The following is a 24,301-nucleotide window of genomic DNA, read 5'->3' as shown; positions in this document are numbered from 1 at the left end:
AATGTTAAAACTTTCAAAAGTATGGACTCGCTTCACAAAACGTAGGTGACACAAGTGTCAAATGCAATATATGCAGTAGTGTAATAGTGAACAATGGAGGCAACACTAGCAATATAATTAAACATTTACAAACAAAACACGCCATCTACATCGCGCAGTGCGCTGTGTTTACTCCTCTGCCTCAAGCGAACGCAACAATAATTATACAATAAAGTCTTTAGTTAGTACTAGTACTCTATGGAGACACCGCATTGGTTTTAAAATGTAAATCTGTATATGAATAACAGCATTGGAAATTCTAGGCACATTCAGCGAGGAACAGAGTCCCAGACAGAGTCCCAGACAGAGTCCCAGACAGAGTCCCAGACAGAGTCCCAGACAGAGTCCCAGACAGAGTCCCAGACAGAGTCCCAGACAGAGTCCCAGACAGGGTCCCAGACAGGGTCCCAGACAGGGTCCCAGACAGGGTCCCAGACAGGGTCCCAGACAGGGTCCCAGACAGGGTCCCAGACAGACAGACAGGGTCCCAGACAGACAGACAGACAGACAGGGTCCCAGACAGACAGACAGACAGACAGGGTCCCAGACAGACAGACAGACAGACAGGGTCCCAGACAGACAGACAGACAGACAGGGTCCCAGACAGACAGACAGACAGACAGGGTCCCAGACAGACAGACAGACAGACAGGGTCCCAGACAGACAGACAGACAGACAGGGTCCCAGACGGTTCAGGTGCAGTAGATCAGTTAATTGCTAGAGACGCCAGAATTCTTTATTACTTTCTGTTGTGCTCCAATCAGTGCACTTGTTAGCAGGTTTTGGTCCCTGTGTGTACCTCCAACCTAAACTACAGCTGGTTTAAGGCTTCATATGCCTTAGCATCATATGAAACATATACAGACGTTCCCCATTTTACGAACCTTTGCAGATACAAACAAACCTGTCCTCCAAAATGAAATTTGTTCAGAGTCGAAAAAAAAAAAAAATGGAGGAGAGCCGCCACTAGCTATTTTTTTTTTTATTTAATTTTTATTCTTTTTTTTATTACTTAATACAAAATATTGTATACAGTATTTAGATTTGTTTTAGAATATTGTTTATTTGATAGTATTTGTAGCTCTTCCATCATTAGGAGATATGCGTAGTCAATAACGAACACAGTAACAACGTACTAACAAATCCATGGTACGAACGGTCTTTCGGAACGTAACTCGCTCGTAAGGTTAGGAGCGTCTGTATTTATATACGGCAAGATTAAGTACGAAGTGTAACTCCTCTTAACTGCCACATAAAGGGTTTAAAGGAACGTTATTTGTGGGAATGTGTACAAATTAAGGACCGTTTTCCCAGACGAGATTCAACACAGCTGCAATCGCTCGTTCCGCTGCACCACGAGGAGTCGACTCCCATGCGTCCCGCCTCATTAGGGGCGGAGGCTCAGAACGGAAAAGTCCAGGCTGAAAAAAAATGACAAGATTCAGATCGCAGTAAGAAAAGTGGATGTGGAATTCTGGAGGGGAGCCGATTAAAGTTTTGCATCGTGCTGATAACCACTTCAGAATATTTTTCTGGGGTGGTTTTTTTTCTCCCCATTATTTCAAATCTGCTGGAACTATCTCTGCCACCACCTTGTGAAATTACTGAGCCTTGTCCTGCACTCCTTTTTAAAAAGGTGTCAGGATAAATCAAATAAAGCCAATCCATCATGGCCTGACTCTAGAGGGTAGTCCTGGCTGTAATATGTCCTGGCTCTCTAAACATCCCCCTGCGGATGTCTTTCCAGGCGCCTCCCTTTGAACATCAACCTGATCCTTTTAGTTGGAAGAGAACAGTTGCACAGCTGAGCAGTTGGTGTTTTGTGTAGTTGTCTGGCGTTGCAAAATCGATCTTTCCCGCAGGGCTTTCTTGCGCCGCACTGCCCCACCTGCCCTATTGTCGGGGTTAAGGGGTAATTATCTGCAGTTCCTTGCCGCCTGCCAGAATTCTGCTCGTGTTTTGGAAAGTGCCAATAAAATCTGTTGATAGCGGTTGCTTGAAGTGGGCTTGTGTAGCATTTGGTGCTAGCAGGCCCCTGGGCTTTCGTTTCAATGTGAGCTGGCAGCAGCTTGAACCTGCAGTTGCTTTAACTCCGATACCCAGTCATAATTTCAGCACTTTCTGGTTGCCACACACAGAAGAATTCCCATCAAAAAGCTTTTCATTTGGGCATTTCTTGTTCTGATGCTGTTTTGAAAAGAATTGTTTTTGCATTGCTTGTAGGTCCCCCCCCCACACCCTGCTGTTTGTTGCTGCTGTTCAGAGGTTTCTCAATTTAGGTGACTCTTGATCTAAAGAACATTGTCCTGATAAGGTTGTGGCCTTTGGACATTAAAGTCTTGCCACTGGAATCCTGGGAGAGAAGGTGAAGATTTGTTTGCCACCACGCTCGGTTTTGAAGACCTCTGTAGTCAGGGATCGTGGCTGTGGCTCGCGATTTTGCAGATAATAAACGGCATCAACTCGTAACTGTTTTGTGCCTCTGACCTCCACAGCTGACACGATCAATTACAGTGTCTAATTTAACTTTAATGAGTGCCGTATCCAAGTCACCATACCGAGGCATGTGGAAGAGCTCAGCACTAAAGTCGACAGTTATTATGGTTTAATTGCTTTACTTACATGCCGTGATCGAACGCCGTGTTTAAGAAGACCGAATTCTTTGCATGGAGAAAAGTGCTTCTTGTTTTCATCTTGGCAGGAAACGAGAATGATGAAGCCTTAAAATATCTGTTGCAAGTCGATTTCTCCATGACTGCTGATTCATGCTTTCTGATTTATACCAGACTTCCCTTTTGCCTCCAAAAACCCAACCAGGGAGAGTTTGAACAATGTGTTCTAAAGGCTTTTAGTTGCGCTAAGGTCATGGCATATGGTGGCTCGGGTGGCACGGATCAGCTTAAACTCCCAAATCTCTGAATCTGATGCAAATCCGGCAGTGTTTATAGCCACAAATCATCCTTGCCAAATCCCCTTCAAGATATTCCAGGCTCGATTGGGGAGGTATTAAGGGATCACAGTGACAGAACAATAGATTGTCTTGCCGAGGAAACTAAACAGAGAGAGAGAAAGTGAGAAAGACTAGCAGACCGATGCCTCATGAGGGGTTTATAGTGTGTTGTGCCAGTCTAAATTGTGTATCACTTAAAATATTTTCTTTTAACAACCCGAATCCTTCCCTACTGTCCACTTGTTTTGCATTCTGCCAGGGCGTATGTCGAGTTCATGCCAACATCTGCGCTTCCGTTTAAATACCTTCCCTGAGCGCCGATGCCCTACATATTACACGCTGACAAATCCTGTTCTTTTTTATCCTTGCCTTCATTTAAATCATCCACCTTGTGCTTGTACTTTTTTTTTTTTTTTCCCCCTCTTTTTTTTTTTTTTTTTTTACACTTCATATCTGTCACATTCTGGTGTGAGGTAGGATTAGTTCGAGCTGAGCGATGTGAAAAAGCGAGTATTTGAGAGGGTTGAGAGGGCGTTCTTGTGCTTGTTCCTTGTCTTACAGCCTCCTTGTAGTGTGTAAGCAAGGTACGGGGATAGTGTTAGGTTTCCAGGTTCCATGCTGTGGCGTGGTAAAGGTGGTTAATAAAGTTTGTTCATCCAGTGCACCGTTTTGGAGACCACTCCTATACAGCTTTCTAAGTGCTGTTCTTATCTGTGTAGAGCTGTAATGAGACATTGTGAAAAGTGTTATGCAAATAAAAATGTAACCGTTTAAAGGCATAGGCAAACTAGGCTGTGTAGATTCCGTTCCATGTCTCCTAGCCTAGTCTGTGGACCGTTCTGTCGGCAGAGGGTCCGACGTTTTTCTGGTCTTGCTTCACATTCGCAGTCAGAACTGAACAAACATCGTGTGATTTTAGTTTAGTTTTTTTTTTTTGGAACATTTGTACACGCAACAGCTGTTTCCCAGACACCGCCTTTTGTTTATCTTAAAATATGGACGAAGCGAATAGAACAGGAGGACTAGGACAGTGTGGTACCAGAATAATTTCGATGTAGTCAATAGGTTTAGGACATAGTGACAAGAAAGAACGGGAGAAAGAAAGAATAGGGACATGGGGTATATAGGTGGAGAAATGCTAAGAGCCACCAGGAAGAAGGAAAAGAGGAAGGCCAAGGAGGAGGTTTATGGATATGATAAGGGAAGACACACAGAAGGTTGGTTTGAAAGAGGCAGATGTAGAGAACAGGGTGGTATGGAGACGGATGATCTGCAGGGGCAACCCCTAACGGGAGCAGCTGTAAGAAGAAGAAAACAGTGTAACTCACATGTAGTACGTTATTTATGAAGGTCTTTTCATTGTCTATATACAGCTTTCGATGTCGAGGGACCCTAACACCCCCCCCCCCCTTTCTCTGCTCCAGTGCCTGCACAAATAGACCACTGATTTCATTTGATTCCTCCTGATAGCAGCAGGTTTATTAAGTAGCTTGTGCCTCTCTCGAGTCTTTTTCACCCTGTTCTTTTGGCTTTCGCCTCATGGTGGTTGTATATGAGAGAATTCTCCTCAGCTATCCTGGATTCCTGCTGCCCAGTGACACACTGCTCTCAATAAATGTCTTCACTCGGACATTCCTCTCCTGCTGTCTCTTCCTCTTTGTCACCCTGTCAATCTCTCTCTCCGTTTTTTTTTTCCATCTGTCTTTTTTTTCTGCTTTGCAAAAGCCTTTTTCACCCCTCTGTGGTTGGCACAATAGTTTACAAAAAAGGTATCTTCTGCAGGTCAGCGAGGTTCCTTTTTATTCAGAGTCAAGGCAAGAAACCTTGCTTGCTCAGATATCATTACTGAAGTCTCGAGGTACCGCATGACTGAAAACGGATACGAAACATCAGTCTTGCGGCTTCTGTACTAATTAACCTGCTCTCCAGAGTCTAGGCTTTGCTAGGTGGAGGTACCGTGGGGTTATGAAGGAGTTCCTCGTTTGCTTTGGAGAACACGGCTCGAGGGTTTGCAATCCACATACGCTGTGCTCCGAAACCGGGGTTGCCGGAATGAGATTACACACGAGTCCGGTGTTTTTAAAGAGGCGCAACCAGATACCAAAGTGGCGAGAGCAACTCGAGTAAGGAACTAGCTGCTGATATACAGCCATAACTTTTTTTTATCTTGTTGACACCGTGACAAACTGTGGCACAGCACGTCCAGAACATCAGCATGACGAAAGCTTGCCAGCCCAGGAAACGGCATTGGCTTGCGACTTCTTCTGTACAAACGTTACTCATACTGTTTAGCTTGTACGCTAACACTCAATGTTCCCTGTCAAGCTGACCGTTCTAGTCAAGGTTCTGTATTTGAGGTCGAGCGTAGGTTGTCAGATGCGAGACAGTGTGTTTCTGCGTTTATTTGGTTTGGTTTTCACCTTTCTTTCAACTCTCATTAGCTCTTTTGAAATCCCTCTTAAAACCTTTAAGAGCTTCTCTCCTTCCATCAAAGGTCTGGTGCATGGTTGCTGTGTGCACTCTGGGCTCGATGAGTCAGGTCTGGTCACGAGTAAGCTGAGCGGGAGAGACCGCAGCCCGGTGTTCAGCTTTCTGGATTTGTCTTCGGCATTACTTTGACACACACAGTCATAAGGTGCACCTGCACAAGCTGACTCGGCGATCCAGACTGAAACACAAGCAGATATTAAGAATTGTACACACTTGCATACAGAAAAAAAAAAGAGTAAGAGACACACAATCACACACAGGACGATGATTATCCATATATTCTGGAATGCATGACTCAGTATTCATCAGTCGTGCGCTCGGAGCATCTTCCTGCCTGTATTAGCTTTGTACGATCATACAGGGACTTTTTGGAACTTTATCCTCCTCCACACCATCGTCTCTGACTGCTTGATGAGCATCGTCTCAGGCTGACATGTTTGTCAGACCGTGAATAGTCTTCAGAGTACCAAAGGAAAAAAAAACAAACGGAACGCAATCTTTTCACTTTTTTTTTTTTTTTTTTTTTTTCTCACACTTCTGCCATGACTACGTTCCACTCAGGTGTCTAATTAACTTTTCACATGATGGCGCTGACGCTTCAGACTCGGGTTCGGATTACGGCAGAGAGCCACACACCGCGTCTCTGATTTAAATTATTTTTTTTTGGCAAGGCTGCCGTTTTATTTATAGAAACATAAAACCAAATCAGGAGAAAGCGAAACGGCCGTGGAACCTACATTCGTGAAGCGAACGCACAGCGAGTCTATAAGAAAAAAACAAATTCCCGAATCGGAAAAGTAAGCATCTTATTCGAAGCATCCTGCACACCAGCTGTGGCCTACCCGCTGATCAGAATATCAGGCTTCTGGATCGTGATTTCTTTTCTTCCGTATGAATTTCCAGCATATTATGCTATAAAAGGTCTTAGATCCTACTTTTTTTTTTTTTTTCCTCTCCTGCTTAAGGAGTTTTCACATTCTTTTATGGAAGCCTTGAGCCTTGAGCTTGTGGTTTAATTCCTGCGTGATTTCTGACCCGAAGCTTCAACTCCAACAGCTGCAGTCTTATTCAGCGATGAGTTTTATTATAGATAAAAAGCACTAATTTACCTTCACATTCATGTGTGTAGGCAGGCAGACAGCAGTGTGCTGCTATACAATGCGTAACAGACATTTAAAAGAACTCGCGTCCAGACGCCAGGACACGTTGCAACCAGACTTCTGAGAAATCAGATTTTGTGCTGAAAAGTCTGGAGTGAAGACTGATAACAGTTTATTATCTCCTGAGGTTTCTATAAAGACTGAAAGAAAGGGTCAATGGATGGATAGATTCATGGATGGGTGGATTGATGGACTAGATGGGAGGAATGGATAAGTTGATGAATGAATTGATTGTTCAAAGAATAGATGGATAAGTTAAGATAAGCTTGTAGCTGATCACCGTCAGGATTAATTAAAAAAAATAAGTGCAGTGATCGTTTGAGTCTTTTAGCGCATTTTGTTAGTGGCATTAAAATGTGGCTTCAACCAACCGTTGGGGCGTTTGGGGGTTGTGTGTGTGTGTGTGTGTGTGTGTGTGTGTGTGTGTGTGTGTGTGTGTGTGTGTGTGTGTGTGTGTGTGTGTGTGTGTGTGTGTGAGGCTTGTGAGTGGTACAACTTTTTGTCGTGTGTTGGTTTGGAGATGGGAGGATAGCATTTCTAATTGCTTCCTTGTGAATAATTTCCTTGCTCTAATTTAGCGGTAATGAGCACAGTCGCTGCCTGCATGTTTATTTATACAAGCTGAAATTGACAGGGCCAGCGTTTTCTCACACACACACACACACACACACACACACACACACAGGGGCTATGAAACAAATAATGTACTATAATGTTGTTTCTCCTCTTCTTCATCTACAGGCAGAAGGAGAAGACAACTTGAAAAAAATGCAGTTGATGGAGTTGGCCATCCTAAACGGAACCTACAGAGACACCAATATTAAAGCTCGTAAGCACACACACACACACACACACACACACACACACACACACACACACACACAAAATCACTCATTCACACACACTCACCTTTACTCCTCACTCTTATCCACATACTCACTCATTTAGCTCATTTACACACACACACACACACACACCTCTCACTCACTCACATTCATCTCTCCTCCTCTTCCTCTCTCCTGTTCAAAGTTGTAAATGTAAAGTGAGCAGCTAAAATCACTCTCACACGCTGTATGATGTGTGTGTGCGCCTGCACCACGGATGCCCTGTAAATCGTACCAAGCTCAGGAATTCATATTCTCATATTTGCACATATGGCTCCTCCTCCTCATGAATATTAATGCTGATGCTCCTTTTCAGGGGAAATGGGATCATTAATATTTATGACTAGGACACTTTTTTTTTTTTTTTTTCTTCTTTACTGGCTGAATGTTTTTGTAATAAATTTTTCTTTAATATGAGATAGAGAGAGAGATATATAGATATTAAGATCTCGTCCACATGAAGGCGGTTTCAGTTTGGCTTTGCCATGTTGCTCGAGCCGAACAAAACACTATTTGCTTTATAATCTAGTAATTATGGTAAAAACCACTGATGGCCAGCACTAGTTTCTCACAAGCATTTATTAATAACCCTTTGTGTATTCTAATAACCTCAGAAGTGACTGTGATGAGGGTTTATAAACCATTGTAGCAACCTGTTCATAGTTATTACAGTCCAAATCCATCTTTATGGGTTCCTGATTGAAACTATCCAAAGTACACTCAAATCTTCATGTGAGAAGGGTATGAAGAAGGGTATGAGGATGGATCTTGCAGATCTGGAAAACAGAAGGAGAACTGCACGTTGGTGTAGCTCTATAAAGAATCATTTCATAATGATATTCAAACGCTGTACAGTCAGTGATATTTTGTTTTACTGTTCATCTCTGTCTAATTCAGGTTGCATTTCTGTAATGTTCGATAAACCCCACCTTCTGGATCAAATTCCCATTTCACAGCCATCAAACATCCCTGTTTGATATCCAAAAAAATCCATATTTTATTTATATAGCAACTGTATAATTAAAAAAAATAGAGCATTCACAACTCGCAATTTTTCCGGTAACGTTCTATGGGAACTTCATCTGGAGGAAGTTGAAAACTTACCAGGAATTTTTGGGAATTAATTAGAAATTTGAGAAAATTAATATAAACTGTATCATATGCAAACATGAATATAAACATTTTGTTGGGTCATAAGCTGACATGCTTGTGAACGACATTTTTGTCTTTGATTTAATTCTATCGTTTTGTAATATTTAGTACATTAACATAAATACTCTGCAATTTTTTGTTGTGCAGGATTGAAGAAATTATGTTAAGCATAGTACAGGTAGGGGGCGTGGCCTGAGTAGCCCTGCAGTAAGTGTGTGGTGTGCAGGTCAAATTGCATTGAATCTGGTAGTTTTAACGAAGATTATCCCACAAGATTTTTTATTCCAAATACATTTAAGTTCCCAGTTATAGGCTAACCTGCCATTTTGTAAATTTCCAGTCTATTCCCATTAATTCCCATGGAAATGTTCCAGCCTTGAAAATTCCTGCAACCCTATTCACAAAAAAATATCAGACAAGAAACACTGATTAAATGAATTGAAACGTAAAATCCTTTAGAAATTAAAAGCCGAAGAAAAAAAGTTGGTTTTTAAGGTTTAAAAGTAGTCTGGCGATATTTCGGGGCCACATGCGGAATGCTTACAAAGATCATGTAAAGCTGCTCACATGCTTTGTGTTTGTTTATTTATTTATTATGATAGTAATGATTGTAGCTAGTGATGTAGAGACGCACTGACCAGATGAGACCTTTCAACTTTCTGTACAATATATGAATGACTCAATGATTCTAACCAACATGGCCGCCACAACTCGTCCACACCGCTGCATGCTCGCTGCGAGAGATGCTCTGGTTTGCCACGATCATGTGACCTTTGCTTTGATTTTTGTTCTGTGCATCGAATTTGTTGTTTGTGTTTAGTTCATTTATTTGCCCTTTTATTAAGTTGCTTATGGGGCTTGTTTTTGGTTTCAGTCCCGAGTTGTTGTGTGTTTTTTTTTTTTTTTTTTAAGTTCACTGTTGATCATTTGCATGAACTAATGAAATTTTTTTTCCCTTCTTTCTTTTTTTTTCCTTCCTCTGTTTTTCCGCTTCCACTAAAAAATTTAATCTCCAAATCTGCTTTCGCTTCTTTCTCTCTTTCTTCTTCCACCTGTCTTTTTCACGTTCACGCATCGTAAATGTGTGTCCCTAATATTTAATACAACTGTCCCGCCCTTTTATCCTCCTTTCCTCCTCCATCTCTTTCCTGTCTTCTATCTGTTTTTCCGCTCTGTCTCTCTTTCACCAGCGAACCTTGCCTTCTCTCTTGCAGCAGCGGCCGCAGCGGCTCAGGGCCCTCGGCTGATCGCCGCCCCCGCGGGTCAGGTACTTCCTCCTGGCGCCCTGCGGCCCCCGACCCCGGGCGGCGCTCCTATCATGAACCTCATCCGTCCTGCGCAGATGCCCGCCATGCTACCCAACGCCACCCCAACGCTGGTGCCCCCAGCGCCGGACGCGGGCATCATCTACGCCACACCCTACGACTATCCGTATGCCTTGGCGCCAACCTCCCTCCTGGAGTACCCAATCGAGCACGGAGGCGTCCTAGGTAAGCGGGCGTGGGGGCTTGGTGCTTCAGGCTTCGGCGGGCATCAGGACGGCACCGCCGCAATGTTTTACGGGGGCAGCTTTGACATGGCCATGCCAAGCGCTGCCCAGGACTTAGTTCAAGGTAAATACGTGCTAAGTAGCTGAGGCCTGGTGTTGGACAGGGGTGATGTAAGGACAGATGTGTGTGAGACAGGTGGCAAGGATGCTTCCTCATTTAAACATGACAGTTTCTCCATCCTTTTATCTCCTGGGCTTTTTTTTTTTGTTTATTTGTTACTGTCCAGGGTTCTGTAGGGCAAAACAAAGTCTGTGCAAGCTAGGACTCCCTTGTGTACACACACACACACACACACACACACACACACACACACACACACACACACACACCCTGTCAACATTCAGAGTGATAGGGACATGCTTGCTTGCACACCTTTCTCTCTCGCTCACTTCATCTCTCTCTGTCTCTCTCTCTTACTTTACCCCCACCCCCCCACTCTCACTTCATCTCTCTTACTCATTTTCTCCTTCTGTTATTTCCTCTTTTCCCCATCTCTCTCTCTCTCTATCTCTCTCTCTCCTGCTCTCCTGAGGTATGTCAGGCAGTCTGCATGGTTGCTTGTAAGTCCTGCAGTGAGTGGTCAAACCACACACACACACACACACACACACACACACACACACACACACACCTTTATCCTCCTCATTCTTTATCATCTTATCTTGAGCCCTCTAGTCTCTGCACTCCGCTTCGTTCCAGATTGAAAGTTCTTTTCTATAAACAATGAGGGAATTACAGAGACGAATCCCTGCACAAGATAGTCTACAGATCCTTCAGTGGAGCAGGAGGAGGATTAGAGTTCTCAATTCCCGAACCAGGAAATATTTCCCCTCTGTTTCTCCTGCTTCATTTTTCTAACTTTATCCTCTCTTTCTCTCTCCATACGTCTCCATCTCTGTGTATCTCTCTCTCCCTACTTCTGTTTTATTCTTCCACAATATTTCCCCTTTTCTCCATCTCCTTCCATTTCTCTTTTTCTGTCTCATTCTGTCCCCCCTTTCGGTCTTTCTTTCTTTCTTTCACTGCCTCTGTCTTTCTTTTAGTCTCCTTCCTTCCCTCTCCTTCAGTTTTCTCTACTCTGACACCCCCCCACCCCTCCTCTTGCTGTCTTTCTCTTTTTTTTTTTTTTACCCCGGCCAAAAATTAAAGACCACGACTAGAAAACAGACACTTTATTCTCTCTGACCTCGGAGGACATCGACCTCATTAGTAGTGTTTACGACTCAGTTCCTAATGGACGTGGGTTTTTTTTTTGTTTGGGTTTTTTTTCCCCTTGCCCACCTGTCTCAAAATGACTGTGAAATCCCCGGGTGCTTTATGCTGCAATTAGATTCTGAAGAATATAAAATGTAATGAGCATGCATTAGGAGTACACTTTGCATTACTAGTCATGGTTTTCTTCATAGACATAGTGTGAACTTTTATTTCTATATATTTGTGTACACTATATGGACAAAAGTATTGGGACACCTGATCATGTTCATTATCAAAAATTCCGGAATTTGATTTAACATAAATGTGTTTAAACATTATGGTTTTATACATTTATCCAACTGTAGCTTCTGTAGTTAAATGTGCTGAAAAAGTTGCTGCTGTTAATGTTTAATGGGTCAGGATTGTTTTGGCTGCAAAAGGGGGACCAACACAATATTAGGCAGGCGGTCATACGTGCCTCATCGGTGTGTGTATATACCGAATTCAGTTAATTTGCAGTAAATGTAACTCTAGTGTGCCAGTGCCCCTGTACACAAAGCCAGCTTCATAAAGATATGGTGAGCATGGGTTCCAGAGGAAGATCTCCCGCTTAACAGCTCCAATATCAACCCTTTTGATCATGATGAATGTGAACACTGCACCCCCAGGCCTCCTTATCTCCCCTACATCAGTACCGTACTTGAATCTTACACAAATCTCCACAAAATCTAGTGGAACATCTTCCAAGAAGAGTGGAGGTTATTATAAGAACGAACGGGGCTGAATGTGAAAAAGGTGTCCACAAACCTTTGTCCAAAAGTGAACATATTTGTGAATGTGTGAACGTTTGAATGCATTTTTAAAAAGTCTGTGAAGCCAGACCGAGCACCTCGAGCGCAACCTCAGGTCAAGATTTACAATTTATTCCTTAAACAATGAAATAAATCGATCTCCGAGGTGAAGCTCGATGGGTTCCGTCTGGCTGTTGGGCTTCTGAATGTGTCTAACCTTATGGACCTGTTACGATCTAGGTGCAATGGCTACTAAAGTGCGGAGACATGACTCACGGGTCCATCCTTACCAAAGGATAGTGACCGCAGACAGAGGTTAGTTAGAGAACACACTTCCTATATGTCTCTTTCTTTATTATTATTTTATAAATGCGGGGGGAAAAAACTGACAATCTGAAATATTGCTCCTGGTGTAATTTTTTTTTTATGGTTAGATAGTTTTTTTTGTTTTGTTTTGTTTTCCCCTCATACAGATGTTTGAGATGTTTTGTTGATTTTACAGATGTACAGATTTATATATCAACCATGAAACATTCCTCCTTTATTTAAAAAAAAAAATAAATAAATAGGATGTAATACTTTACTTATTTATTATTTATTTATAATACTTGAGTGTGGAGACACGTTTCATTCTGGTTACCTCGTCTGCAGACCTGCCAGCAGTTTCGTATTTTCACGTCGGATTACGCTGCTATCGTTATCACAAATTCCGGCGAAAGAAAATCGGAAATTTGATTTTTTTTTTTTTACAACTTTAATCTTTTATTCTCACAACTTGTTCAAAATATTTTGACTTTATTCTCGTATTGCTTTGATAACTCGTGATCTTAGATTTTTGTTTCTTTTAACTTGGCACTCAAACGCAGTCGTAGAAATGATTGGCGGTTTAACGGAAGCCCCGCCCATCCCCCTTGTCTCACAGTAGTAATATCAAGTCAACATCATGAATACATTTCTATGTACATACACAAGATCTGTTGGAAAATTTGCACATTTTACTGTAAGCGCCAACACAATTTGCCTCACCATTGTGATCTTTTTCATCTCGTCTACGCATATATGCACACTACACATACACAAACCAAGTGTTTATACCCGAGATTGACAGTTGTCAGTGCTTCAGATAGTTTACTGTAAGCCCCGCCTACTTTCCCTCTTTGTCAATGCATTTTTGAGCTTGTGTATGCAGAAGAGGGCCGACAGCGAACGTTTTTTTCGGGGTGTCTCGCAGGAAGTACGGGTTGGCGTCCCTGGTGGGACGAAGTAGATTTAGTCAGTTGGCTGCAAATTGGAAAGACAGGGGGAAAAAAAAGGTTTGGAAAAGTATATTTCACAGGTTCATTATAGGCATTTATCAGCTAGGTGTTCTTTCTCCTTACTGTTGGCAGGTCTGCATTTTATTTATTTTGTTTATTATATATTTTTTTACGTACAAAGTGTGAATGGGTACAGAGATTAGTATGTAAGGTGCTGTTTGTGTGTGTATGTACACACATTGATATATTTTCTAGGAAATGTATTCACTCCTGTACATAATTACAGAAAAAAATAAAAAGGGACTCTCTTTTTTTAAAAGCAAAATTTAGTCTTTAGTATTTATTTCTTATCCAGCGTTAGTCCGGATGCCTTTTAGCCCCTCCCCCTTTACCACTAATCGCTGTCTGTAACCCGCATTCCAACGCAGAAAAGACACTAAAACATTACTAGCTTTTTTTCCCCCGTGTCTGTTTGACATTCCTCAGCTTTTGTTTGTTGGTACACGGGGTGACGTAGCGCTGTAACGTTAATAACATCATAATTATAACACTGAGGTAAAAGGGATGGCGGGGCTGTGTGTGTTTGTCCGTTTATTTTCCTGATCATGATGCTCTTTATCATGATTATAACCAGATTTAGCTTGTTGTTTGTCTCTTGGCTATGGGGTGAAGGTGGGAGATTTTTTTTTTTGGACAGATGATTGCATTCATTTTAGTGTTAAAATGATGTCATTTCAGTCTTTTCTTGCTGACACTAATATCCTTCTCTATCTTTTTTTTTTCTTTTTTTTTGTTTTTTTTTTGTTCCTAACCACCTAGCCGCCACCGGCAACTAACAAATGACCTCTGACCTCTGAACTCTTCACCCAATGATGAGCCGCCCCAAGCCTGCCTGCTGATCAGATTAACTGGTAATTGCCTTTTGCTAGCCTGTTGGACGCTGAGAAAAAAAAAAAAATGAGTGGCACCTGTGACCCTAACACACAAACCAACACAAACCACAACGAGATCAGATGCCTACAAACCCACAAGTTGTGTGATGATTTTTATTTTTTACCAACTGTAACTACCTTTTTTTTTTTTTTTTTTTTACTGTTGTTTCTTTTTTTTTTTTTTCTTTTTTTTTTATTCTTTCTTTCTTTCTTCCCCCCCAAAACTTAATAGCTGGGTGATGTTCTTGGTAGCAAAAACAAAAATCTGCACTGAGTTAATAAGCAATAAAAAAAAAAAAAAACGACTTGTGTTAATTTAACCTGCACATCCCCACTAAGTTCTAATATCTGAGAAAAAAAAAGATATAAAAAAAAATTCAGTAAAAAATAAAAAATTACAAATTAAAGAAATTTTTGGGGGAAAAAATGGAAGGAAAGAAAGAAACCCACTCACACAAACTTGTTCTGTCATTGTCATGTGTAGCAATGTTTTTTTTTTTTTTTGTTTTTATCCCCTTTTTCTTTCATACATCTATGAATTTTTCACAATGCTGACTCATTCTGGGTGTGCCTATGTAGCTGACGCTAAAGCGACTGCATGGCTAAAATGACCGACTGCTTGGGAAAGAAACTACCTTTTCTTTTATTGTTTTTCTTTTCATTTTTTTTTTAATTATAGGAAAATCATACCTGCATTTTGGGTGCCATCTCAGGCGTGTGTGTGTGTGTGTGTGTGTATGGGGCAGGATGGGGTTAAGAAGAGTATTTCAGAGTATTCTCAGTAAATCTAGGATGTTTATGGCTGCAGAGATTTGGGCAGGAGGAGTTAGTTTACTCACCTATGCCACCCCAAACACCCCTCAGCCTCAAAAATACAGTGCCTGAAGTTTATAGAGTTTTTTTTTTTTTTTTTTTTTTTTCTTTCTTTCGAATGAGCTGTGAGACAAAAGACAACAAAAAAAAATTAAGTATTACATGTGTGTATTTAGCCAAAGGGTTACAATTTGATCTTTTTTTTTTCCCGCTATATAATAATGTATGTAAGCGCAGAAGGTTCCTTCTTTTAGTATAAAGGTGTGTGTGATGTGATGTGTACGTTTGACATACGGTCAAATAGCATGAACATTTTCTACAATAATCCACTCGGCCACTGTGCTTCAGTCTCGTTTAGGTTGAATTAAATAAAAAAAATATATATTTCAGAAACACTACGAATCATGGACGGATTAGACAGGAAGTGAAGAAAACAGGAGTTCTGTACATACCTTTGTTGTTTTTTTTTTGTTTTTTTTTCCCCTTTCTTTTATTTATATATATATATATATATATATATATATATATATATATATATATATATATATATATATATATATACATACATACATACATACATACATACATACATACATACATATATATATATATATATATATATATATATATATATATATATATATATATATATATATATATATATATATATATATATATATACACATACATACATATATGAAATCTATAATACTACAGTATTTTTCCCTACATGTTCATGTTTTTTTCTAATTCTTTAACTAATATTGGCAGTTATAAAAAAAATTAATTTAGAATGCGATTGATCCTGTTTTTTTTATTATTTTTTTTATTATTATTATTAGTTTTATTATTTTTATTTTTTTTTAGGAAAAAAAAATCAATACTCATCCATAATATCCCACAATTTCCTTTGTTTTTCAATTAATTTTTCTTTTTTTCATAGTCCATCGATCAGCTCCCGAACTCTTTCTCAAGAAAAAAAAATAGGATGTGAAAGCCATGTCTGCCTGTTCAAATTGCTTTATACATACATGAGATATAGATATATATAAATATATTAAAATATGTATACTAATGTAGATAACGTTGTTGCATAATAAGATGCTGAACCGATCAAAATTAGATACTTTTACAGGGTGCTGGAGAAAGAAATATATTTTTGCCAATTTTAGCTTCTTTTTTTTTTTTATACCTAACTTGCAGTTACAAAATGAAATAAAAAATGAAGAAAAAAAAAGATTTTTGTGTAAAAAAAAAAAAGGAAAAAAAAAAAAAAGGTTTTTGCTATTGGCGATGAAAAACTAAGAAAGGAGTATTCCTAGTTCTGAGCATTAAAAGTGTTAAAAGGGGAGGAAAAATGTGCCTTATTGATCGTTTGTTGGGGTTTTGTTTTTTTTCTCTCTCTTCGAGTTACATTGTGTTACAGTAATATTGTGCGTCAGCGACGACGGTGCTTAGCGTATAGAGAAGGACAGTGTGATGAGGTTCGATCGTCACCCAGCTGTGCCACTCAATCTACTCTATGCAAAAAAAAAAAAAGAAAAGAAAAGCAGTCATTTGACCAGCTAACTACGTGCCATGATTTGTCTTCCCGAGATTAGGTTACACGTCTCTCTCTCTCTCTCTCTCTCTCTCTCTCTCTCTCTCTCTCTCTCTCATATATTCCCTTTATGCCATTTGAACAAAACAATTTATTTGTTTCCTATCCATGTGTGTATTGTTACAGTTTGAAGCAAACTGCCATTTAAAAAAAAAAAAGAGATTGGATTTGTATACTGACCCGTTTTTTAAAAAAAAAATTTCTTTTGTAATTTGCTGCTTTAAATAAGTTTTTTTTCCAATTTTTTCCCAATTCTTATTTATTTTTTGCTTTATTCTATTTGACATTTTTAAAGCTGTTTTTTTTTTTTTAAATAACTTTTTCCCCTCATTGCATGAGATTTTTTTTGCCAATTTTTATTTTTTTATTTTAATTTAGTAATTTTTTTATTTTAGCTTTTAAGCCGCAGCATTTGAAAAAAAAAGCCAGGTTTCATTTCTTAAAGAACAAAATCTAAAATGTATACAATATATATTTCCCTTGATGGCAGCCTGCTTCACTCTCCTCTCAAGCTGTTACACACGACAGGTCAATCTCCTCAATTCTTTATTTTATAATTTTTCCTTCAGTATTAGACGCTCATTTGTGTGTATTCGTACTGAAATGCAATATCAGACAGCCCTGATTAAGAAGCAGTATTTGGATGCGAAGCTCTGTGCGATGTTCCTCCATGCTGTCGCTCGTCTTTTTTTTTTTTTTACGCTCGATTTAGTCCATCAGGTTTTCAGAGAAATCTCGTGTATTCTCTCCTGCCTGCCTAATACATGTATAATAATGTAATTTACAATCATTGTTACAGGTTTCTAATGTATTTTTCTAACTTCATTTTATATGTATATGATAAATCACTCTTTTGGCTCTTTTTTTTTCTTTCTCTTCTTCAATGCCCACTACAAATTCTTTTTTTTTCTTTTTTAAACTCACCAACTGTTTTGCTGTCTCACTCAGAAGTCTCTCTCTAGTCGGGAGTGTTGCCTTTCCAGCAGTTATGTTTTGTTTTCTTGCCGATGATTATCTTTAGCTTGTTTAACTCATTAGTAACTTTGTTCTATTTCTTTTTCTTGTGGAGATTTTTTTTCACACACAATGCCTGCATTTAGTTTTCATGGTGTATGCTGTTATTTTCTTATTAACCCCTGACTCCTTCCCCTTCTCCGACCCCCCTCCCCTTTCCCTCCCTCCTCTTTTATTTTAATAAAATATTCTTAGTAAGAATTTTACTAACTTTGCTGATATTTTTTGTTGGTCTTGTGTTTAACCTGTTGAATGAATGTACTACTGGTTTACAGACTAACATCATTAAACATCTGGGCTGTGAGCACACGGAAACGCACTAACACACAAAACACACACATATGATGGAGGTGGGAAGGGTGTAGCTTAGTGGCTAAGGCATTGGACTTTGGATCTGAAGGTTGTGAGTTCAAATCCCAGCTGTTCCCGTCTGCCACTCCCGGGCCCCTGAGCAAGGCCCCTTACCCCATAGCTGCTCATTTGTATGAAAGAGGTCAATCTAAGTCGCTCTGGATGAGGGTGTCTGCCAAATGCTGTAAATGTAAATCTACACACACACACACACACACACACACACAGGAGGAGAAGTGCACAGTGCACTCAATCACTCTGTTCCGCCGAATCCACAAACTTGCCACTTAAAACTACACTAAATTATAGAGTCTAACAGACACACACTTAGTTACACTCATACACTAAATAATAGACATAGGCATACATACACACACACACACACTGGAGAAGTGCATGATCTGGACCATAAGTCTGCTTTTCTGAACACACACAGTCTGTCTATTTTACACACAAAGCATACAGAAACATGTTGAAGAACAAGCATACAAGTGCGCTTGTACACTAAACTGAATAATTGCGTGCATGTGCAAACAGACACACACACACACACACACACACAGGAGAAGTGTATGATAGTGTGTTTTACAGCCAGTGTGTGTAATTGACTATGTGTAGTAGAACATGCTTAAAATCACAAATTTATGGACTTAGACACACACAAAGTGCACGATCCATTAGGTCACTCTAATGAACCCACACTGACTGTGTCTCACTCACACACACACACAATAAAGGGACGTCTAATTACAGGACGATAATAAACACGTGGATTTTTAGATTTGTATTCATCTGACACTGTTTTCCTACAATTGTTATTGGTTAGTAAACATGTCTAATTTGTCCATTTCTAGTTACATTAACACAACACTTATCCCCAATCCCAAACTTGGAATAAAATACAATTCCTGACCTGGAAATGGCAGAAACTTAACCGTTTGAACAGAGAGACTCCTTCCAGACAGCAAAAAGAAATCGTCAACATATCGGCTATTAAAAGGATTCTTATTAAACTTGTAATTTTGCCTCGTATCCAACCATTTTTGGAGTTTTCCCCTCCATTTAATTCTGCAGCAATTGCAATCATCATAGCGATCAGTCAGTGACACAGCGTACTCTTTGTATCCAATTGCAGCTTCATTATAAGCCTTCAACTAATGCAGCATCCTGAAATACTCCTAAACACACTCTATGGCCAAAACTATTGGGATGCCTGATTTTTCCTGGCCATATGTGGTTCTACACATAACTTCAGCTAGGAAACCCAAACCTGTCCCAGCAGGTCCATGAAGATTTGTCTTGGAGCGGGAGATTTTGAATGGTCTGCTATAGACCTCAATTCTACTGGACACCTTTGGGATGAATTGGAATGCTGATTGCACTCTGATGGCTAAAGAAACACAAACCTCCAAACCAGACTCCAAAATGTAGTGGAACATCAGAAGAGTGGAGTGCAAATAGGGACGAAATGTGGAATGGGATGTTCAAGAAGCACATGCAAATCTTTTGGTGTGGTCTCCACAAAAGTTTGTCTATATATATAAAACCACCTGATGGTTCTTTTTGACATTACAGCTTTTTATTATTATTATTATTACTATTATATCTGTTCATCTGAAACTTCAAGCACAATTAATAATTTACTAATCCCCCCCCCTCCCCAGTTTGGTTCTCCTAATCCTGACATCGGTTTCTCTCATTTTTATTTATTTATTTATTTTTTCTTCAAACTGTCCTCTCACTAATTCACCAGCTGTCGCTCCTCACGCACACGTAAACATTAACTTTACATTAATTGGGTTTTCAGACCCTCTTTAACCCACTGAGTGATGCAAATCCAGGGAACAGTATATATTTTTAATCACCGAATGAATCCAATTTGTTCTGATACTTCTTTATAGTTATAACTTGCCTCTGAGTGTCTTATTAGATTCTGGCTTTGGTATAAGGGAGATGATTTCACATGGGGAATGTACAACAAGCACCAAGTGATGCATTTTTATTTTTTTCTTCATTAAAAAATGTTTCATCCCGAGCCAAACTACAAAAATATCCCCCTTTTTATGTAATGTTATTTAAAAATGACGTATTTAGTTTCGGCTCTGTGTTGTTATTCAGATGAAGAAAAAAAAAAGTATCTGCTGAAATGAAGAAACAAGAAAGCACATAGGAAATTTCAAGCACTGCCGGGTTTCTCTGGTGTTACTTCGGGGTTTTTTTTGGTTTGTTTTTCCTCCACATACACAAACTGAGTCTCATTTATCAAACTGGATACAAACAAACATTTATTTTATTCGTAGGAACAAAACGAGAAGGTTGTGAAAATGAAATATAATTGATAAATCTCATGGTGGTGCCATTTTTTTTTCCTTCCCCTTAATTCGAATATTTTTAACTCACAAGACACCAAATGAAGATAATGAGATACTAAATCAAAACTGATGGGAGTTCAAGTACAAATAATGAGATATAAATGCTGAGATACTGAGCCAAAATAATGGGATATTGAGTGAAGTAAAATAAAATGAGATACTTGTTCAAAATACTAAGATACTGAGTCAAAGTCATGTTTTGGGTTTTTTTTATTTATAAAAGTGTGTTTTTGAGTATTGCTCGATTGATTATGATGGGATACGTAGTCAAAATATCAAGATAATAAGTCAACTTTATGAGATAGAAGGTCAAAATAATGAGATAATGCGTCAATATGAGATACGAAGTCCAAATAATGAGATGTCAATATGTGGAAGTACAAATCCAATGATGAGGTAATGAGTCAAAAGAACAAAATAATAGGATAATAAGTCAAAATCATGAGGTAGATATAAGAAATCAGTGTTCTTGATTATATTGCATTAGTAAAAGTACAGTTTGGTTGTCATGTGGTCTTCTTTTGCTCACTGTGAGCTTTAACTTTTATGGACTTTTGCAAATATCAATAACTGTAACATCAGGAAAAGGTGGTGGTTGGTTTTTTTGGTTATGCAAAAGATTTACGCTCGTTGATTGAAACCCGTTGTTTTGTTCGTTCGTTTGGTATTTCAATTGAAAACACAAAATGATGAATTACGACGCCTTCATTCCTTTTTTGATTTAATGCTGAAAGCAAAAAAAAGGGAAAAACATGACATTCATTTTTTTCGATTCGTTGATCATCAAATTCTCACAATTTTAAATGTGATTAATATTTGCACAATGATTTTTTTATCTAAAATCCGATCATAACCCGGATGTAAAATGGGAATTTTATTTGTGGTGTTCGGAAGAAATGTCCACTCTGGAGTCAATTGTGCAAATTCGAAATAATATGATACAAAGAGCAACATTTTCACTCAGAGATGTGTTTTCATTGTGTGTCCGAAAATGACAAATATCTGACAAATATATAGCTTCTTCTTCTTCTTCTTCTTTCGGCTGCTCCCATTAGGGGTCGCCACAGCGGATCATCCGTCTCCATACCACCCTGTCCTCTATATCTGCCTCTTTTACACCAACTACCTGCATGTCTTCCCTCACCACATCCATGAACCTCCTCCTTGGCCTTCCTCTTTTCCTCCTACCTGGTGGCTCCATCTTCAGCATTTTTCTACTAATATAATTCATGTCCCTTCTCTGCACATGTCCAAACCATCTCAATCTCGCCTCCCTCACCTTGTCACCAAAACATCCTACATGTGCTGTCCCTCTAATAAACTCATTTCTAATCTTGTCCATCCTCGTCACTCCCAACGAAAACCTCAACATCTTCAGCTCTGCTACCTCCAGCTCCACCTCCTGTCTTTTACTCAATGCCACTGTCTCTAATCCATACAACATCGCAGGTCTCACCACAGTCCTATAAACTTTCCCTTTCATTCTTGCAGATACTCTTCTATCACAAATCACTCCTGTTACTCTTCTTCACCCACTCCACCCTGCCTGCATTTTTTTCTTTACTTCCCTAACACACTCTCCATTACTTTGCACTGTTGACCCCAGGTACCTGAACTCCTCCACCTTCTCCACCTCTTCTCCCTGCAATCGCATCACTCCACTGCCCTCCCTCTCATTCACACACATGTACTCTGTCTTACTCCTACTGACTTTCATTCCCCTTCTCTCCAGCGCATATCTCCACCTCTCCAGGCTCTTCTCAACCTGCTCTCTACTCTCACCACAAATCACAATATCATCTGCAAACATCATAGTCCAGGGAGACTCCTGTCTGACCTCGTCCGTCAACCTGTCCATCACCACTGCAAACATGAAAGGGCTCAGGGCCGATCCTTGATGCAGTCCAACCTTCACCCTGAACCAGTCTGTCGTACCTACTGCACACTTTACTGCCGTCACACTGTCCTCATACATGTCCTGCACCACCCTCACATACTTCTCTGACACACCTGACTTCCTCATACAATACCACAACTCCTCTCTCGGCACTCTGTCGTACGCTTTCTCTAAATCCACAAATACACAATGCAGCTCCTTCTGTCCTTCTCTATACTTCTCCATCAACATCTGACAAATATATAGCAAAATATATTAATAAGAGGAAGTGTGGAACTTTCCTGTCTCTCCTATTTCCTGTCACTTTTGAAAGCATGTAGTGATCCATATGAACTTTTCCAATCAGAAACCAGATTGTTGGATAAAGCTGCGGATTGGATTTTGTGCTGATCATCGATAAGATATTGTACATTTAGGTTGTGCAAAGGCTCAACAAAAACAACAAAAATTAACGGATACTAATGAAAAATGAGGTGTTTTTTTTTTTTTTTTATATGTTAAATATTTTTCCCTTATTTAAAACAAAAATAATTTTTTATACAGAATTATTTCATCATTTTCATTTTCCAAACAAGACTGATAATAAACCCAATGTACACAGACCTCGTTTCCTCTTTCCATAGACAATCAAGTGTTAAGAAAAAAAAAAAATTTAAATCACACTGTCTTGTTTCGAACTGAACGCTGAAGCATTGTGTAAAAAAAAAAAAAAAAAAATTATTAGATTGGACCATTGAGTGCCTTTTTAATACAGTCAGTGTGCTACAGACCTCTGAAAAGGGAAGTGCTGCCTTGTAATTTTTATTATTATTTTTTTTTTTTTAAACCCTTTTTCTTTTTCTTTCCTCAACATTCCTCCATAGACTGCAAACTGTTGTGCTCCTGCAAAGGTGCCACTCAGGGGGTTAAAGGCAAACTACTACAAATCTTTTACAGGTGTGTGTGTGTGTGTATATATATATATATATATGTACAGTGGGTACGGAAAGTATTCAGACCCCCTCAAATTTTTCACTCTTTGTTATATTGCAGCCATTTGCTAAAATCATTTAAGTTCATTTCTTTTCCTCATGAATGTACACATAGCACCCCATACTGACAGAAAAACACAGAATTGTTGACCTTTTTGCAGATTTATTAAAAAAGAAAAACTGAAATATCACATGGTCCTAAGTATTCAGACCCTTTGCTGTGACACTTATATATTTAACTCAGGTGCTCTCCATTTCTTCTGATCATCCTTGAGATGGTTCTACACCTTCATTTGAGTCCAGAAATTTTTGATTATACTGATTGGACTTGATTAGGAAAGCCACACACCTGTTTATATAAGACCTTCCAGATCACAATGCATGTCACTGCAAATGAGAATCATTAAGGTCAAAGGAACTGCCTGAAGAGCTCAGAGACAGAATTGTGGCAAGGCACAGATCTGGCCATGGTTCCAAAAAAATTTCTGCAGCACTAAAGGTTCCTAAATGCACAGTGGCCTCCGTAATCCTTAAATGGAAGACGTTTGGGACGACCAGAACCCTTCCTAGAGCTGGCCGTCCGGCCAAACTGAGCTATCGGGGGAGAAGAGCCTTGGTGAGAGAGGTAAAGAAGAACCCAAAGATCACTGTGGCTGAGCTCCAGAGATGCAGTCGGGAGATGGGAGAAAGTTTTAGAAAGTCAACCATCACTGCAGCCATTCACCAGTGGGGCTTTATAGCAGAGTGGCCCGACGGAAGCCTCTCCTCAGTGCAGGACACATGAAAACCCGCATGGAGTTCTCCAAGATGGTGAGAAATAAGATTCTCTGGTCTGATGAGACCAAGATAGAACTTTTTGGCCTTAATTCTAAGCGGTATGTGTGG

At 39.6% G+C, this 24,301-nt stretch overlaps 1 protein-coding gene and 1 long non-coding RNA gene across 12 annotated transcripts in view; one reads left to right on the top strand and one right to left on the bottom strand.

The window, feature by feature from the left end:
* qkia (QKI, KH domain containing, RNA binding a) overlaps positions 1 to 24,301 on the top strand; it is a 200,472-nt gene that overhangs the window by 50,044 nt on the left and 126,127 nt on the right. For 3 of the 11 annotated variants that reach the window (XM_083550368.1, XM_083550369.1, XM_083550364.1), the window contains exons 5-7: positions 7,381 to 7,468; positions 9,866 to 10,288; positions 12,451 to 12,525. In XM_083550368.1, the coding sequence (XP_083406494.1) occupies positions 7,381 to 7,468; positions 9,866 to 10,288; positions 12,451 to 12,525 (586 nt within the window). Of the gene's footprint in view, positions 1 to 7,380; positions 7,469 to 9,865; positions 10,289 to 12,450; positions 12,526 to 14,285; positions 14,337 to 24,301 lie in introns of those variants that run through there. The other 8 variants (XM_083550371.1, XM_083550365.1, XM_083550367.1 and 5 more) reach the window with 8 other exon arrangements.
* Positions 16,137 to 23,516, bottom strand: LOC310731060. The gene is made up of 2 exons (XR_014535057.1): positions 22,675 to 23,516; positions 16,137 to 21,550 (listed from the first exon to the last, which is right to left on the bottom strand). It is a non-coding gene; the product is annotated as an uncharacterized lncRNA (long non-coding RNA).

The sequence above is a fragment of the Silurus aristotelis genome (genome assembly GCF_946808225.1).
Source record: "Silurus aristotelis genome assembly, chromosome: 9".
Taxonomy (NCBI): Eukaryota; Metazoa; Chordata; class Actinopteri; order Siluriformes; family Siluridae; genus Silurus; species Silurus aristotelis.
This window is presented reverse-complemented; position numbering and strand designations above follow the sequence as displayed.